Genomic DNA, 18,533 nt, shown 5'->3' with positions numbered 1-18,533 from the left:
GAGAGCTGACCCGTCTAGGCCGGATGAGGGAGGTCGACATCTCCGCTCATGCAAAGCAGCGCCGTGAGATAGGCAACCGGGTAGCACAGCGGTCCTCCGAAGTAGTCGATAGTAGACGCATGCGGTGCAGCGTGCCTCCATCGTGCTTCTCGATTGCAGGTCAATTGCAGGGGTCGATAGACCGCCGATTAGGAAATGAGGGAGCCTGATAGGTCTGGCACCCGAGCCCATGACTGCACTAGGCCTAACCCGGCAAGGGCGCCTTCCTTAAGTGGCCTAAGCTTCAGGGACTCCGCAGCCGGTGGATCCCGGGCTTGCATTGTCCCGCCACCCCAGCCAATCAGGGGCCCACGTGGGGCATCGCGCCCCCCACGACTGCAGATGACGGCGAGCGCTTCAGGCACGTTGTCGGTCATCTCCTCTCCATAGGCCCTTGCTCGTGCGCCTGGCAGATGATAAGCTGCCCAGGACCGGGCACGAGATGCATGGCCGAGGGGTTATCCCCTGTCGTCTCCCCTCTGGTCCGTCGGAGAGCGCATATGTATTCCTGGACCTGGCCCGTAGACCGACTAGTTTGGCCTGAGATCATGCTGATGCGGTTGTTGATTTGTTCGCTCTGCTCCATAGGTCAATTGCTGCCAGCCGACGGTTCTCATTTCTACTGCGCGTTGCCCGGCTTTCGGTTTCCTGGCCAGCAGCAATCACTCATTCACCAGTGCGCGGTTTTTGGTCGTCTGCTTATTTTTAGTCTTTCGTCGCCACTGCTTCCTCAGTAGCAACTTTTCTCTTATCTGACTTTTCGTGAAACACATCCACCCTGTCAACATGTCGATCTCCTCCATTCGAGGCCTTTTGTCGAGTTATTCTCCCGTGTCCGAGGAATTCACTCAGCCCGATCTGGAGAAGGAATACCACCTGTCTCTGCGGAATGCCGACGATGGCGAGTCCAGCTCGACCCGATCGGTCTGCCAGGAGCGAGCGGAGAAGAAAGAGTCCAAATTCGTCGATGGACGGATCGTGTCCGACGCTATCATCGGTCTTTCCGATGGTATGACGGTGCCGTTTGCTCTGACGGCCGGCTTATCAGCACTGGGGGACACCAAAGTGGTGGTCTTTGGCGGAATGGCTGAACTGATTGCGGGGGCCATCTCCATGGGCCTGGGCGGTTATCTCGGGGCAAAGAGCGAGGAGTGAGTACCCCGCTTGACGGCGCATGTGAAAAGCTAACCCCCCATTAGGGAATCCTACCGTGCAACGTTGAAAGAAACTAAACAAGAAATCCTGACTGATCCGGCTTCCGTGACCGAGACTATTTCCGAGGTTTTTGCGCCATATGAGTTGCCCTCGGAGTTGGTTGGAGAGCTCACGCGACACCTTTCCTCTTCCCCCAACCTGCCCGCCTTTCTCATGAACTTTCACCACACCGTCCAAGAACCATCCGGATCTCGTGCTTTTGTCTGTGCCTTGACCATTGCGCTGGGATACTTTATCGGTGGCTTCGTGCCTCTTCTGCCATACTTTTTCGTCGGACCCCACGATGCATTCGCTGCCTTGCGTTGGTCGATTGCCACGATGGTCGTTGCGCTGTTCCTGTTCGGCTATGGCAAGACCTGTTTTGTGAGCGGATGGAAGGGACGTCGTAACATTCGACGAGGCATCATTGGAGGGTTGCAGATGATTCTGGTGGGCGGCATTGCAGCAGGTTCTGCGATGGGGTTGGTGAAGGGGTTCCAGATGCTAGCTGACGCCCACAGTCACGAGCATTGATTCATTCATTTCGGCATGGCGTTGTGGGACTAAAAGGGTTCGGAATGGCGTTGTAGGTCACTTAAAATTGGGACATGTTGATAGACCTATCATCAGAATTGGGTTGAGCTCGTGAATTAATTCATTGGGTTGGTTTGCAAATGAGATATTTTATAGGATTGCGGAGGTTCCTGCATCACAGGAATGTATGCAATCAGGAATCAATCGCGATATGAAGAAAGATCCTGCTTCTTATCATCTACATTAAGCTACTCACTTATCTAAACCGGCCATTAAGCCGACCGGACAATATCAAAGATGATGATCCCTAGCACCTTAACAATACCCTCAAGATGATCCAACAAAGCCAGACAACCACCTCACCCATATCCTAAGGCACCATCGTCATGACACAATCTACAAACTACCACTCTACACTCCAATTATACCATCTAGTATACGTCCTATTAATAGTACAATTAGACTAAGCCCTTTGTCTCATAGCAAAGAAAGAAAAGAAACCATCCCCGTCACACTTTATACCCTCAATACCCAATACCCATACATGAACATACACCATACACCATACATACTGTGCAACCTCCCAATACCCAACCATACCCAACTACTCCTTAGTCCATCATACATAGATTCCTCACATACCACAGCCCCATCCCCAGCCACAGCCCAGCCCAACCCAACCCCAAATAGACATCCGACATTAAGCAGTAGGCAGTAGCCTAGGCAGATCCATAACCGAAGTGCCACCCAGTGGCTGTGCATCATCCATCCCCAGATCGACATAGACCCGGCCCGCATACTTGGCATCTTAACGAGAAACTAGGATAGTGTGCGTGCGTGCATGCCAGTTAGGTGAAACACATTCCGGTATGTTTACTACCTGGTTCTGGTTTGGGGGCTCAGTGGGGGGGACGGGTAGGGCGGTATTCTTGATGGAGGTATTACAGGTAGGTATAAGGTAGGTAGGGACGGAGTAGGTGGCTGTGTATATACTATGTATGGAGTACGGAGTAGCTGTAGCTGTAGGGTCTAGGGCTAGGTAGGTACCAGGTACTACGGAGTAGGATGTCGGTGGGTGAACAGGTTAATTAGAAGGTACGTAAGGGGCTGTGTCACTCTCATGATACTTGGGGGAATATTATGTAGGAAGTAGGGACGAGGAAGGGAGTTTGAGCGGCATCGCTTGTGGAGGAAATGTCCAGTGCAGGGCTGGGGTTGGAATGGAAAATATATTGAGTGTTAAATGTTAATATTGAGAACGCCTTGTGACTTTTTGGTGGTGTGGATGGTATCTACTGTAGTATGCACGTGTTGTGATTGAGTCTTGTACGCAGTATATAATGTAGTGTAGATCTCACATGGAGCTACGGAGTAAAAGGGTAAGTGTTAAAGTATGGAGTAGGTAGTGTGTTGAGTCTGTCACTGGCACAGCACTAATCCTAGAGGCGATCAGCTCGACTAATACTACTATGTACTATGTACTATGGAGTCAGGCATGGCATGGCATGCGGCATGACCTCATGCCCTGACCCCATGCGGATGATCTGAAATGCTGATTCGTGCCATCCAGGCACGAGGCCAGACCATCAGGTGATGGTATGGGGCAGCGGTCAACAACTCATCATGATGAATAGTATGTATCATGTATGTAAATCGGTATGTACCTTACTGCTTGATGTCAACGCCGTCGAGGTAGAGGCAAACCGGTGTGACATGTGGCTGATGGCTGGCTCCGCCCACGGTTATCTCGGCTTTCCATGATGTACTATGATGTATACGACGTGGTACCCCATGTTCTCCCGAACATCCATGATGCAACCGAAGCGGGACCGACCCGGGGGTTTCTCTTATGCCCTTCCAATTCTATCGACTGTGTACTCTGTACTCCGTACTGTGTATGCTTCTGACGTTACTTGAATGTGATGACAAGCCACGGCTCGGCGTCGGGTGGTAGTTCTGGCTCAAGCTCATGCCGATCCACACGGCCAGGCAACCGTCAACTCAACCTCACGGAGCCAGACGAATACGAGCAGCTTCGAGAATCCCTGATTAGGGGTGATACTGTGACCCTAAAATGAGAACCATCCCTGCGGCTTCCATCGCACGGTATGCCAAGGGAAGAATAGTGCCTGCCTAGAGATCAATGTGGCTGGGATGCGACTGCGGCATTCCTTCGTCCTTTAATCTTACCGGGCTCAGCTACGGAGTACTATCGAAAGCACTGCCCGCTGTGCCACGCTGCGAATGGGTCGTCAACAGCTCCAGAATATACCCCATAACTAGTCACTGGCGCATCGTCTGATGCTGATTCAGCGGAGCTCAAACAGGCAAGAGGAAACCGACCAGGTCAAGACTATCGCGATTAATTTGGGGCCAAAGCTGTGATGACGCCGCATTCTGAAACCATAATTTAATCCCAACAATACCGACCACTTCATCCTTCTGCTATACGGAGTAGTCAGGTATCTGGTCAGCTGCTCTGCATTACTCGGATGCATTCTGATCACTTCGCCGGCGCGGGTTGCCGTGATCTTCCCACCTTCACCAGGTATCTGTATGGAGTATCGATGTATGGGATACCGCCCATACCATACCGGACCGTAATATTGCCGGCGCTTCCACCACCTCTCGTGTGCCCAATATCGTCCCCAATTCTCGACTAGACTGCTGCTTAGACTCCTATAGACCTGCACATCACTGCCTATCCTTGACCCTGAATGTCACCCCTAAGGTCCGGAGGACGGAAAATTGATTAATCATGGTGTTCTTGAGCTACTATGTAGCAACGAGGGGCATGCGTGGTCCCTGTCACTTCCCTCACCTGGATCACCGTGATGAGCAGGTCTCGAGCGTTGGTCGGGCATATGACAGGCGCAGGCCGTTTCGTGTTAAAGACGATGGCTGGTTGGGAGACTAACCTGGTTAGACTTTGGCTCGACAGCCGCCAGTGGACAATCCCAACCAGCAGCTGTTGGCTGATCGCTGTATAGCAAATATCAGTCAGGCTGGGCACGCGGCTATCGTCCGAGCTGTTGACCAGGTGGTACGGTGGCTACTCTACTCCGTACATACTCAAATTTGTCTAGCTGCACGGTCTGTCAACACCATTGATGCGAGCTAGCACGGGACCGGAACTTAGACTTCCGATTTAGATCCGGGGTTCAACCCGATTGTGTTCTGAATGATTCACGGAAATCCCGGCATGTAGCCATGTACAAGCCTTGCAAGCTCCCAGCCCAAAGCTCATCCTATCGCTGCCGGGCCCGATCGTGCCTAGCTTCCGCAGGGCGAGAGGAGGGTTGATGGTGGATAGATAATGCGCAGGAGGAAATTGTGACCAACCAGACTATTCAGGGACAGCGGGCCTTGGCTGCAGGGAAATCGGCGATTTCTTTGGCCGGCCGTGATGCCTGTGAGACCGTTGTGGGTTAAGCGAAATTGGTTCTGGAGATCCACCGCTTCCCATTGGTCATCAACGCTGACTGGTGGGCCAAGACGCCCAATCATCAGGGGCCGCCGGCATCCCAATGAAAATGAGACAGCCAGAATTGGGCGCATCGCTGGGGATTGTGATTTGTTTTTCTGCTTATGCCGGTGTCCCTACAATTAACTAATAGTACATGGGGTTTTCTCGACTGCGTGTCAGCATCAAGCAGGTCTCATAGGCCCCCTCGGAAGAGCAAGGTCCATGTGTCTGTCTGCTGCTCGGGGTTTGTCAACCTCCGTAATCTCTGTATACTCCGCAGTGGTATATCCCGGGTCATCCGTCCGGCTGGTGTTTACATAAAATATGCCTTACTGGGCAGATCGAGTCTGGGGCTCTGTGCTGAGCGGCTTAGCTCAACGCAACCGCAAATCGGTTCTGGCGGACTCCGTTGCCCGACCATGAAGAAAATTTCTGCATTCTACTGGCAGGACCTTGGTTCCCTCAGGCACGTCGGATCTCGCAGAACAACGCGCCGAGGCACCGCCGATGCGCGCTAGAGCCAACTGGGAATGGGCTCCTTTTCCCGACCCAAAACGGCCTAGTGGCCTTACCCGGACGACCCTGATTCGGGATAGCAGTGACGACATGATACGGGGCCAAACGGGTAATACGAGTACGGGGATCCAGTCAGGCCCCGTAAGCCGTACCCGCCGCCGTCCGTCGCCCCGTCGCTCTCTGGCTGATCCAAGCACCTGCAAAATCCTCATATCCCATTGTTCCCTTCACCTTTCTCTCTCTCTTCTTTTCTTCTTCTTCTCCATTCCCTTCACCTCCGCCTCTACCTCCTCCTCGCTATCTCTCCTTTCCTCCTCGTCCGCCTCCGACTCTCCGGCTCCGTGGCCATCTACCGCCCCCTCGCGACCGGTCCTCGTTCTTGGTTTCCTCTCTCGCCCTTACTGTCCGCCTTGCGTCAGAGACCCTTGCAACGTGACTCTCCCCGAGTATCCTCGTTTGGCCGCTGGAGACCGGAGCCTGCGCTCCCACTTCATATTTCTCCGCCTTGCAACACGTCTGTCGGCTTGAGCCAGCCAGCCAGCGATCGAAACGTTTTGTTCCAGGCGCCGTGCCCCTTTCACAACCTGTCACGTTGACGCCCAGAATCCCCCTTTCCGCCGACCTCCGCCTGGCGCTTCTTTGACTCCCTCGAACCCCATTCTGGCGACATTCTTCCCTTGTCAACTTTGCCGGTGTTGCTGGGATAATAAACCTAATCTGACGAATCCACGGAGTCTCTGGTGAGACTAGCCGCCGAGATGAATACCTCCCTTCCCTCGTGGAAGGATCGCACGCAAAACCAGTTCGGCAAGCTCCAGATCCAAGTCCCATGGCGGTCCATTCAGCTTCTGGTGCCGCATCGCATGCGACGGAAGATTCGCTCCAAGCTGCGCAGCAGGCTTTCTCCGACGTCCTCGATATCGACTCTGCAGACTTCGTTTTCGCCCGTGGATACGCTCCGATCGCTTCAGAGCCATCGGTGGACGCTCTATGACTTCCAGTACCTGCTCTTACTGATTATCGGTGTCTTCTCCCTCAGTGTGATGGGATCTCCTGGACCTCTAGGGAAGACGGCCATGTTTACAATGCTCCTCTTTTCTCTCCTGCTCCCGATCACCCGCCAATTCTTCTTGCCGTTCCTGCCGATTGCGGGGTGGCTGATCTTCTTTTACGCTTGCCAGTAAGTGCATCTAATTTTGATCCCGACGCGAAGAGCTAGGAACTCATTATCGATAGATTCGTCCCAAGCGATTGGCGCCCGGCCATCTGGGTCCGCGTGCTTCCGGCCCTGGAAAACATTCTCTACGGAGCCAACATTAGCAACATCCTGTCTGCTCATCAGAATGTTGTCTTGGATGTGCTGGCGTGGCTGCCCTACGGCATCTGTCACTACGGTGCGCCATTTGTCTGCTCCCTCATCATGTTCATCTTCGGTCCTCCCGGCACGGTTCCTCTCTTCGCACGGACCTTTGGTTACATCAGCATGACTGCCGTCGCCATTCAGCTGTTCTTCCCCTGCTCCCCTCCGTGGTACGAGAACCTGTACGGCCTGGCACCGGCCGACTACTCCATGCCGGGTAACCCGGCGGGTCTGGCTCGCATTGACAAGCTCTTTGGCATTGACCTGTACACCTCGGGCTTCCGCCAGTCGCCCGTCGTGTTCGGTGCCTTCCCTTCCCTTCACGCCGCGGATTCGACGCTGGCCGCGTTGTTCATGAGCCACGTCTTCCCCCGGCTGAAGCCTTTGTTCGTCACCTACACCCTGTGGATGTGGTGGGCAACCATGTACCTGTCGCACCACTATGCAGTGGATTTGGTCGGTGGTGGTCTCCTGGCGACTGTTGCCTTCTACTTCGCCAAGACCCGATTCCTCCCGCGCGTTCAGAGCGACAAGACGTTCCGCTGGGACTACGACTATGTGGAGATTGGCGATTCCGCCCGCGAATACGGCTACGATTTGGCCTACGATGGTGACTTGAACCTCGACAGCGATGAGTGGACAGTGGGATCGTCATCCTCCGTATCTTCCGGCTCCCTGAGCCCGGTGGACGACCACTACACCTGGGAGGGCGAGTCCTTGGCTTCGCCCGTCGCGGATATCGAGTCCGGCAGACATCTGATCAACTCCTGAGCCGCCCACCTTGCACCGACTTCCTGCATATACAGCATCCCACTTCTTGCATCTATTTATGACGGCGTTAGCACATTTGACGACATGCTGGGTTTATTGCATTGAGCCGATTTCGACACATATATCTTTAATACTGCTTCTCCGCAGACCAGGTCGGAAGGTTTCGATCTCCGTTTTGGATTGGTCACCCTGGATACTGCCTGTTTTTATCTCTCCCCTTGACCTACTGTACATCATACGCACACTTATCCGACTGCGTTGCCGCCCGATTCTGCAGCCGACCTTGAAGCTCCGTCAATAATATTAATACGATGGCTCAGTCTTGCCACGACTGCTGCCCGCTGGAGACATTCGCTTTCCGACTCGCCTGGTGATCCAGGACGACCACACTCGTTACTTCCTACTTTCGTCTTTCGCTCTTCATCTGCTGGTCGAGCCTTACTTCATTTCTTTTGCTCGGCCAGGTACATATTTTTATTCGTGTCGATCGCTCACATACTGGCGCCTGGGATTGGGACTCAATGAAAAGTTAATTGAGGCGCCCGGCTTGTTGCACTCCTTCGCTGTGCTTCAAGATTCAATGCTTTTTAATGACCATTGCATTGGCATATAGACAGAGGGTTATGATGAACCTTTGTATGGGGTCTCCACGGGAGACCGGTGTTGATTGTTATGTGGGGGGCTCAATGGAGCTGTTTGGGGTTGAGGGGACGTGGGATCCGATGTTGACGGAGGCATCTGCCCACACGTGTGCCTAGATTGTTGATTCGCTTGCTATGGGGACTTGACACCTCAGCTCTCACCTTGTTCCTAGTTGGTCCGTTCTCATGGAGCGGACTATTCTCACCACCGTTCCTATGATTCTACCACTGGATGTCGGATGTGTGAGGGGTGTTGATGCGTATCCATTAGCAACCTATTCTTAATTATAATCAGGTAGCGTTATGATTCATGAATTGTATTATACCGTCTATTCCATGTCTATATCCGATGACCTTCCCAGCCTATACAACCAGCAGCTCCTGCTCGGGATTCTACCAGTCTCAGCGCATACAACCCAACCTGCCGATTTATGCCCATACCCATCCCTCACATTCGGTTCATTCAAACATATATCACTCAAATAGACTTTCCAGTCAAAGTAAGACAATTATGGGACGTGCTTCTCTAGACCCATACTCCAATCCGGAAACACGCTACGGAGTATGTATATGTTTGTATAGTATTTGCGGCTGAGCTGAACGGATTGTTTAAACCGAAGTTCGCTGTACAGTCAGGTTACCAAGTCATCACACGACTACTAGTAGTTGCCAACTGTCTACGGAGTAGACCAAACTCCACCGCTGGGCAACGATAGTTTTTTGCTACTATGTATCTCCACACGGTGTTTCATCTGAATGATGAAATCAGCATCCACACCATTTATTCTTCCACCAGACGATGAGAGTTGAAACATGTTCACAAGCGGTTAGAGTGAAAGGAACGGATTGAATACCTGGGTGCTGAATGACGAATGGCACTCTGATAATGAAGTAGGTCACATTTCCTTCTTTGTCTTTCTTGATATTGACATGGAACCCACAGTGCTTTCTTCTCTGGTATGAAACACTGACTTTTGAACAGACCTACCAGTGGATCTTACATGAATCGGATCCCTTGGGAAATCCATGCAGATTCCTCTCGAGATTAACCTAGCAGAGCTAGGACTTATTGATTAGATATCAGTAGTGTGCTATAGAGAGACGAGTACTCCGTACTGATTATTTGAATTTATTCTTGACGTGGTATATTGGGCGGGGTATACGGAGTACTTGTATTGACTTCGTGGAGATGTTATGGATGCGTGATTGGTATCTTATCTATAGTGGTCTACTCTAGTCGATTGTATCATATTGTATCCGACGATCCACCCTACACCCACCTCATGTATCAGATCAGATAGTAGGTAGTAATCAGCTACATATAGTGTTGATAGGGGTGTATAAGTAAACAGGTACTAGGTAGATAAATGACCACTCCTAGGGACGAAGAGGTGGGCAGGCTTGATTGGGTGGGGTGGTTCCTGGGGGTTGGAGGTTGCGGTGGGGTATTTGGTGTGATGTGAATCGGGGTCAAAGTATCCCATTACCCTCCATGGTCATCACTATAATACCCCGTGTATATATCACTCAGGTACCTCCATACTCGGCACTCAATGCTATGTGTCATCTACTTTATATTTTTTCACTTCATGCTAAAAAGACATCTTCTTCACTCACTTGTGATTGCACTCCATCTATAGAATCATCTCCAGCACCAAGCATGACATATTCCTGACAGAAAACTCATCTACCTGTGTATGCATGCCCCAAGAGACTTACATCATACATTCGTTCCTACACCGCTGTATCTAAAACCCCTGAAGAACCCAGCATGGGGTATAAATAGCCAATGCACGAAGCGGTACTCCGTGCACGATGTAGTCAAAGGTCAGATCTCATCGGGAGCATAAAACCCGCAGTTAAATCTCCTCTACAGACTGGATGCTATTGGTAGGAATAGACTCTCCCTAGTCCCTGTCTCTTCTGCCAATCATATCCACTATACGCAGAGGGGATGGTAACTGCGGTGTTCATGTATCCGATCCTACCAAGCACTGTACTGATCTATCACCAATCATGTTCAGGGCACCGACAAGATGTCCACTGCGGTATCTATACAGCCGACAAGCTACGTCCAAGGAGCAATCCCTGTCTAATCAGATTCACTGCATGGATGGGATATCAACCGCGGTATACAGACATCCGTTCAACCAAGCCCCATACCTATCCATGCCCCAATTAGATCTTTGCTACGGACGAGATGTCAACTGCGGTATGCATGCGTCCGACAGTCATTTCCCAAGACACAATCCCTGTACTTTCTACCAATCACATTCCCCGTACAGGAGAGATCTTAAACTGCGGTTTTCTATGTATCCGACAAATCCACTCTAAGAAGGCAGGGGATACTTCGACCAATTACCTGTAGTCTCCAGGGGGAATGTCAATTGCGGTATCTATGCACCCGACAAAGCTAGCTACTCTAAGAATTGCAGGCATGGCAGGTTGCTACCAATTGTGTTTAGTCGCCAGAGGAGGTGGTACCTGCGGCTTCCATGCTCCCGTTCCTAGTACTATAGGTTGTACGGGATGTCTCTCTACCAATTAGCACTCTGCTACAGGTGAGATGTCAACTGCGGTATCCAAGCATCCGACCCAACTACACCACACATGTAGTAGGCTCGGGTACTTGGATACCGCAATTGACATCTCCTCTCTATGGGGGATATGATTGGTAGAGAGGTGCAGGGATTATCCCTCTAAAGCTGCTTGTCGGGTGTACAGATACCGCAGTTAACCTTTCCTCTGGGGAAGAGATTGAGGTAGAGAGTTTAGAAGGATCGGATACATGGAAACCGCAATTGACATCTCTCCTGCACAGGAGATATGATTGGTAGATTGATACAGGGATGTACCTTTAGAGCAACTTGTCGGGTGTATGAAACCCGCACTTGCCATCCCCTCTGGGTAGCGAAGATAATTGGTAGAAAGATAAGAGTATAATCCCTGCAGGGAGTATATTTACTATTCTGGCAACTGGTCGGATACCTGATTACCGCAGTTACCATCACCTCCATACACTTGACCTGATTGGTAGAAAGATACAAGGGTCATATTACCAAGACTGGAATCAGCTGACCTCCATGGCTGGGTTCATGTCTTTCTCTGAGGGGAGAGGGTGATCTTTCTAGACTGATACGAGTTCTTGACTTCTTTTACAGGTTTACATTGTTCAATTCGCGATTCTGGTGGGTAGGTATGGGATTTGGTCGGCCACAGCCGTGCAAAGGATGGATCAGGTTGACGGTGAAAGTGACAGATGAAGGATTTGTTTATTCTGGATCACCAGACTGATTAGATACGTGCGGTTAAGTGTGAACTGCACGGTGAAGACGCTCACTACTATACTCTTATGTGTCAATCACGCTCAACATCTCCCAACAGCCAATTCCCCTCTCGTCCCACCAGATGCGCCTCACCCAACACCCCCTTCACCACCAGCACCAGCTCATCCACCGTCAGCAGAAACCCAAAGTACGCACTCGCCGCCACGCAAAACTTCCGATACCCCTCATCCCGCATCATCTCCCCCGAGATCAGCTCCCCCCGTCGGCCCCGGGACCACTGGTCCACCGCCTGCTTGAACAACGGCGTGGGGAGGATTTCGGGCAGGGCATCCCCCGTCTTCAACGCCTGCTCGCAGATTCCCATCACCGCCATAACCTGCCCCACTAGCCGGTGGTCCAGGAGCCCCGTCTGTCGCGCCACCTGTTCCTGGAACTCCTGCGAAAGGGACGACGACAGCAGCAGGAGTCGGGCGAGCTGTCGATTCAGGCTGCGGCAGAGGGTATTCACCTTGCCCAGCGATTCACTATCGAAGCGGGAGCTCGAAAACTCGAACTTGAGCAACTGGATCGGTCCCTCGAGCGTGACCAAAGATTCGGCCACCTGCAGGGACAAGGGTTCCGCGAGCGCTCTGCCCTCGTTGGACCCTTGCCCCCAGACCGAGAGAAGAAGCGCGTAGTGAGTCGACAGCGTTCGCACGGTGCGGGAAAGCGTCTTGCAGACATGTCGAGAGGCCGAAGGAGGACGGGGTAGAAGCTGCAGGATGGCGGCCGCGGTAACGCCCACCAGCACCAGCACCAGCCGTCTCCAAAAGACGCTGTAGCCAACTCCCGGGTTACCATACTGAGGAATATGCCTATAAACATTAGTGCTGAAATTACCCGGGGAAAGAGGGAAGAGGGAGGGGACTTACGTATCATCATAGCTATACGCGATAACCAGCAGAAAGGTAGCCGCCCCGATAATGCCACCCTGCAGCAAGCTCGGCGGCAGATACAGTCGCACCCAGATGAGAATCGCCAGCACCACGGCGGTGATGGCCGACAACCCATACGGGTTGCCCGGTCCATTCGCGGAGCCGATATACCACGCCAACAGCCCCAAGACCCCCCCAATCACGGTCCCGGTGATCCTCGCGATCATGGAGAACGTAAAATCCGCCATGTACACGACCAGACCCGTCTGCCCCATGATCAGCGCCCAAAGTCCCTTCACGCGGTAGTAAAAGCTCGCACTGCGAGGGATCACGCCGGGAATGCCCAGGGCGATCGTGACCACGACCATCCGCAGAGCGTACAGACCCTCGTCGCAGGTGAACCAGTGGTAGATGCCGAGAACAGCTCGACTGAACGGATGGCGCTGCTTCGTGCGATATCCTCGGGTGGCACGGAATTTCTCCTGCGCGGACTTGGCGACGTCGTCGAGACTGACGCGATCCGGATCGTCTTCAGTCGTCTGCGTCCCCGGGGCTTTGACCTCCTTAGAAGACGCCCAGGAAGCGGCGTACCGAAGTCGGGTGGGCAAGTAAAGGCGGACCTTGGTGGATTCTTGAAAGACCGTCGATACCCGTGCGAGCAGGGCCTCGGTCTTCTCCACGGTGTTGGAGATGTGCTCTTCGAAAACCAGAACGAACATGAGCGGCCGGGATTGCTGGGCCTGGTCCACCATCCGTTGGTCGTGCTCGCCCATTAAAATCTCACTCATGTCGTTGATGAAGGCCGAGCGCGCCTTGCGCAGGGTCTCGAGTGCACTGTCACAGCGTTGCTGCAGCTGCTCCCGTTCAGCCGATTTCGGTTGCTGGAACCAACGTCGACAGTTCACGAGGTGGATACACTCTTGAACAACGCTCAGCCCTTCCGTACAAGCATCGATGGCCGTTGCGCTGGTCCGGGCCAAATCCTGGACGACCTCTTTGCGTAGCGGTTGGCTGTCCGGGCTGCGGAATCCATTCAGCAGCTCGGCAAGCTGGGTGAGCTGGTGCTCACCCACCTCGCGTGCCGGCTTCTCCTGCCCATCCGCAACTCTCTCGTCGACATACCTCCGCAGAAGGTCCTCCGTACGAGCCTGGCCAGCGATGCGAGCAATGTTAAAATCTAGAAGCGACAAGACCGCAAACAGGGCGTCTCGCAACGGGCCCTGAAACGACGCGACATCCTCCGCCCCCCAGCACCCAACGGAAAAGTCGAGGGGCAAGAACGCCAACGCAGGCACCATGCCTCGGTATTTTTGGATAATCTGTGCTTGTGTCACGCGCAGTTGGTCGGGGTCCGGTTGCTCCTCCTTGCCGAGTGTGTTGGCCGTGATCGCTAGAGGCGGTTGAAGAAGTCGGACGATATCTTCCATGTTATCCAAGACCACGTGCGACGTCGACTGAGGGAAGAAGAGGATCGAGCATGCCAGGCCAAGTCCGACTCCAATGGCGGCGGGTTTGACGAGCGTGAGGGGCAGGGTGCCCGCAAACGAGGGCAGAAGGGGGGTATAATTCAGGAACAGGTCGGAAATGATGATTGCAAAGATGGATGTCAAAGCGGCCTTGGGATTACTGGCTCGGAGTCGCGCCTGAGAATTCAGTATGATGCGCTATCGGGCGAGGAGGGTTACCCACCATGAAGTAGATAAACGTGCAGATGAGACAGAACGTGACGGCGGTGACCCGTGCATCTAGCATGTACCCATCGTAAACCAATCGCTGCGCGATTTCGGTCGGGGAGTACGTCGAGTTATGCGCCTGCGACACGGCGAGCTGCTGCAGCGCAGCCACTTTGGCCTGCGTCTCGGCCGCCGGTCTGGCCGCTTGGGCAGCCTTCATGGTGATGACGCCCCATGCCCAAGCTAGACAGATACCGATAAACAGAGACAGCGCACCCAGAAGGTAAATAAAGACGACCCCAGACGGGGGTAACATCAACAAAACGAGACTGTTCCACATTCAGCATATCAACATACAGTGGGAATCGGGGCCATGCGTACGCGGCAAAAAATGTTGCTGTGCCGATGCTTTCCAGCGAGGGATGGATAAAGATCAACAGACAAGCCACCCAGGCGGCGACCCAGCATCGAAAGAAAATCTTGAGATCGCGGCCATTGAAATGGTCCAGAAACGGGGGCAAGCGGCGTTTCTTCTCAACAACGGGGGGCGCCACATCCGAATCGGACCAGGCCGGGGATTCCTGCGCGTTTTGTTCGGCCATGATGGCCTCGAGCGGCTCACTTGGCTTTAGATAATCCACGTGGGCATAGGGGATGGTAGAAGGAAAGGATTGTTAAAAGAATGAGGGGAAAAGGAAAAAAAGCAACTGAGCAAGGGGTGTGATAAGGAATGACTGGGGCCAGATGGATGCACGAGGAAGATGACAGGCACGCAGTCGATCAGAGGGACCGGTTGGCATTTGAAGGTCCGCGGCAAACGTGGGTGCGCCGCCCAGGAATGATCATCTCATCATTAGAGTTAAATAGATCGGTTGATCCAACCAGGGTCCGGGGGGGGGGGGAGCTTTCCATGGATGCCCCGGTGCGCCCGGTACGGACGCATCGGGTGGGCTGTTGCCGGGGGCTATCAGGACTCAGGAGACGAAGGCTGCAGAATAGGGTCCATCGGGCCCTGATCCTGATGTCATACCGATCATTCTTGTCATCAGGGTAGATTTATGCCCGACATAGTAGTATTGCAGAGCCGGCACAGGATTGTGACGGGGGAGTGAAACCGGCGCGATTGATCGGCGATGGCTGGCCCAATCCGGAGCCTGTCGACGCTGAATCAGCGGTGGAGCCAAGTCGAGATCCGAATCCGAGGTTGGGTTTGAGATTGACTTATCCGTATAGATCGATCGCTGTGCTACTCTGGTGCCACTGTGAGCCGTTGCCACCCCTCACCCCTGGTCCATACCTACCGATGCTATGCCATCTTGCAGGCGTCTAAAGCTTATCCAGGTAACCGTTGGTGTTTGAGTTGAACCGTTACACGAAGGCCGTTTATGTGCAGGACATATTGGATAGAAGTGAACGCTGAAGTGGAAGAGGAATTGGAAGTGGAAGATGAGAGCGACGGCCAGTTCATGGTCGCTACGGTGGATCTCTGGTTTGTGCGGTATGTCTATCTGCCTGAGGCCGGGACCGGCCCGGGGCACGCCGGAGCAGGCAGTATGCCTCAATGTACAAGAAGAAAAGCATAGATGCAAGATCGGGCTGGCTGCTCACAATTCCATCTACAGCACCAGACAAGCAGCGGCGAAGAGTATACACAAAGCATGAGCACATCATGTTCAACCTCCTGCGCTCAATGCGATTTACACCCCAATCATTCCGTTGTCCAGCAAGCTGCTCGACGCCACAAAACTGAACCCTCCAAACAAGTCACTTTCCCCCACTCCATCAGCATGGCCGGTCCGCAGACCTCCCTGGCTGGACGCGTAGTGCTCGTCGAACGCATGCACGATCGGACTCAGCGGCAGCTGCGTGAAGTCCACCGAAAAATTCTCCGCCAAGGCGGGATCCGTCACCACCGGGTTGATTGGAGGCGCCACCTCGCGTCGCTCCAGCGCCTTCCAGTCGATCTTGCGGAAGAACCGGTGATTCTTGATTGTCTGCAGGTCCTTAGCCATGTGATACCCCAGCCGCTTTGAAGGTTCCTTGCGGAGCAGCCGGATCAACAGGTCCTTGGCATCGGGTCCCAGGAAATAGGGCAGGGTCAGTTTCTGCTTCACTATCTTTTCCTGCAGCTTGGCGTTGTTATTCGCCTTGAACGGAGGGGATCCGGTGAGCAGGTCGTAGCCCAGGGCACCCAGCGACCACCAGTCGCATGCTTTGCCGTACGGCTTTCCTTGGACCACCTCCGGAGCCATGTACTCGATCGTGCCCAGCGAGGAGTTGCAGCGATCGTCGTCGTTGAGAGCAATTTTACTGAGTCCGAAGTCGGTCAGCAGCAGGTGACCTTCGTGGTCCAGCAGGCAGTTCTCTGGCTTGAGATCCCGATAGATGACTCCCACATTTTGGTGGAGATGTTCGAGCGCAAGCACCATCTCTGCCATGTAGAATGCGGCCGCATCCTCGTCGAACATGCGTTCCAGAGCCAGATGCGTAAACAGCTCACCACCTTGCGCGTATTCCAGGATAAGGTACAGCTTCTCATGGTCCTGGAATGCATAGAACAGCTTGACCACGAACGGGTGGCGGTTGACACTCTCCAGGATCATGCGCTCCGTCTTGGTTTGCTCCACGAGTTTCTTGTGGACGGTAAGCGACGCCTTGCGAAACTGCTTCTGCGCGTACAGCTTGCCCGTGAGCACATGGCGGACCAGCAACACCGTGCCAAAGGACCCTTTACCCAGACAGAGCAGGGGCTCAAAGTCCTCGGCGGTCATCTTGCGGCACAGCTGGGTGCGCATGTCCCGCACGCTCGACGTGTTCTGCGAGATTTCCTCTGCAGCGGCATCTGCACTGACATAGTCATGCTCCAAGGGCACCTCGTAGCTGGTCAGGACCTCGGTCTGGTCACTGTCGGAGCAAACACTGGCGTTGCTAGGGGTCTCCGCGCAGAGCTCCGCAGGGCCGGTTCGGGACCCATTGCCGGACAGATTCATCGATTCGAGCTGAAGTTTAAGGGCGCTCACCCCGCAGCCGGCCGCTGGCTGAACCAACGGACTGCCCCCGTTAGCCCCCGGAACGCGCGGGTGCGAGCTCGGCGCACGAGAACTGGCCGCCGATAAATCCGAGTCGTCGTCGCCGGAGCCGCGAGGGGTGAACCCACGAACAGTCGAAAGGGCCGGGGCTACCTCATGAACCGCCTGCTTTTTCTTTTTCTTCCGTCGATCGGCCTTGGCGACGAGCGGGCGACCGTTCAGCTCCGGCGCCGGGAAGGGATTGCCTCCGTGGACCCCAGTCCCCTTAATCATCGGCCCCTGTTGACGCTGGGGACTGCGGGCGCTCATGCGAAAGCCGGCTTCGGGGGTGTCGCCCATAGTGATGTCCTTGTGGGCATGCGACATGTCGGCCTGAGGGCTGAACACATCGCTGACCGAGATGTCATCCTGACCGGTAGTGGTGAAGGAATCCATGATTGAGTAGGCTGTCAGATTTCTTTCCCCGTATTTGACCAAGCACTATCCAGCAGCCGTGGGACGAGAACGGCAACAGCACGATGCGTAAGCCAAGGGCGATCAAATGCACCCAGGCATCGACAACTAGAGGCACTAGTCGTGGTGAGACCTTGCTGTAATTCTAGCAACACCCGGGAAATTTAGCTCTCGTTTCCTCACGCACACACACATGCACAGCGCGGGGTATCCACCGCAGGCACTAAATCTCAAGCAAGGGGCCAAGGAATTATTGGTCCAACGTACACTGCGTATCTAGCACACAACCCGAGATGGCCACCTGCCCAGCAGGGAAGCTACCTGGAGACCTGAAAAATCCCTCGGGTATAGCACCAATTTACCGTCCGCCCTTGTTCAGGACGGACCATCGACCCTAAGCCAGATCACCTTGTCGTCAGAGGTGGGGGAACGAGCGGACGACACGGCCTGGGAGCCAGTCGAGGGGAACAGAGACAGAGACACCGGCGACGCAAAATCCGGGTGGAGGGTCAGCGAACGAGGGCCGGGAATCTGGCTTCCAGCGGAGCGGATAAGAACGGACGACGAAAGCGTGGGCAGCGCAGAAAGGCACATAGAGGAACGGCAACGGGGCAATGAACCAGACGATGGATGGGAGGAGAGTGTAAAAAATGGCA

The 18,533-nt window shown here is 53.9% G+C and overlaps 7 protein-coding genes across 7 annotated transcripts; 4 read left to right on the top strand and 3 right to left on the bottom strand.

The window, feature by feature from the left end:
- The first annotated feature begins 463 nt into the window (after positions 1-463).
- BO80DRAFT_465823 (VIT1/CCC1 transporter family protein) lies at positions 464-1,985 on the top strand. Its single transcript, XM_025722748.1, has 2 exons — positions 464-1,190; positions 1,239-1,985. The coding sequence occupies exons 1-2, from the start codon at positions 826-828 to the stop codon at positions 1,765-1,767; spliced, it is 894 nt and encodes a 297-aa protein (XP_025574135.1). The 5' UTR covers positions 464-825; the 3' UTR covers positions 1,768-1,985.
- A 226-nt stretch (positions 1,986-2,211) lies between these two features.
- Positions 2,212-2,708, bottom strand: BO80DRAFT_116311 (uncharacterized protein). Its single transcript, XM_025713454.1, has one exon. The coding sequence runs from the start codon at positions 2,572-2,574 to the stop codon at positions 2,284-2,286; it is 291 nt and encodes a 96-aa protein (XP_025574134.1). The 5' UTR covers positions 2,575-2,708; the 3' UTR covers positions 2,212-2,283.
- An 879-nt stretch (positions 2,709-3,587) lies between these two features.
- On the top strand, positions 3,588-4,143 carry BO80DRAFT_426184 (uncharacterized protein; the record flags this gene model as incomplete). The annotated part of the gene is made up of 1 exon (XM_025719695.1): positions 3,588-4,143. A coding segment is annotated over exon 1 (151 nt), but the record flags the coding sequence as incomplete, so codon positions are not given.
- Positions 4,144-5,617: 1,474 nt separating this feature from the next.
- Positions 5,618-6,586, top strand: BO80DRAFT_116284 (uncharacterized protein). The gene has a single exon (XM_025713453.1). The coding sequence runs from the start codon at positions 5,741-5,743 to the stop codon at positions 6,275-6,277; it is 537 nt and encodes a 178-aa protein (XP_025574132.1). The 5' UTR covers positions 5,618-5,740; the 3' UTR covers positions 6,278-6,586.
- BO80DRAFT_116250 (phosphatase PAP2 family protein) lies at positions 6,393-8,175 on the top strand. Its single transcript, XM_025713452.1, has 2 exons — positions 6,393-6,929; positions 6,986-8,175. Exons 1-2 carry the CDS (start codon positions 6,508-6,510, stop codon positions 7,878-7,880), a joined length of 1,317 nt encoding a protein of 438 aa, XP_025574131.1. The 5' UTR covers positions 6,393-6,507; the 3' UTR covers positions 7,881-8,175.
- A 3,598-nt stretch (positions 8,176-11,773) lies between these two features.
- Positions 11,774-15,208, bottom strand: BO80DRAFT_494516 (uncharacterized protein). Its single transcript, XM_025723882.1, has 4 exons — positions 14,777-15,208; positions 14,412-14,724; positions 12,720-14,365; positions 11,774-12,662 (listed from the first exon to the last, which is right to left on the bottom strand). The coding sequence occupies exons 1-4, from the start codon at positions 14,995-14,997 to the stop codon at positions 11,879-11,881; spliced, it is 2,964 nt and encodes a 987-aa protein (XP_025574130.1). The 5' UTR covers positions 14,998-15,208; the 3' UTR covers positions 11,774-11,878.
- An 866-nt stretch (positions 15,209-16,074) lies between these two features.
- Positions 16,075-18,150, bottom strand: BO80DRAFT_116178 (AGC family serine/threonine-protein kinase). Its single transcript, XM_025713451.1, has 2 exons — positions 18,145-18,150; positions 16,075-17,994 (listed from the first exon to the last, which is right to left on the bottom strand). Exon 2 carries the CDS (start codon positions 17,857-17,859, stop codon positions 16,093-16,095), a length of 1,767 nt encoding a protein of 588 aa, XP_025574129.1. The 5' UTR covers positions 17,860-17,994; positions 18,145-18,150; the 3' UTR covers positions 16,075-16,092.
- Between the last annotated feature and the right edge of the window lie 383 nt (positions 18,151-18,533).

This window comes from Aspergillus ibericus (genome assembly GCF_003184845.1).
Source record: "Aspergillus ibericus CBS 121593 unplaced genomic scaffold BO80scaffold_26, whole genome shotgun sequence".
NCBI lineage: Eukaryota > Fungi > Ascomycota > Eurotiomycetes > Eurotiales > Aspergillaceae > Aspergillus > Aspergillus ibericus.
This window is presented reverse-complemented; position numbering and strand designations above follow the sequence as displayed.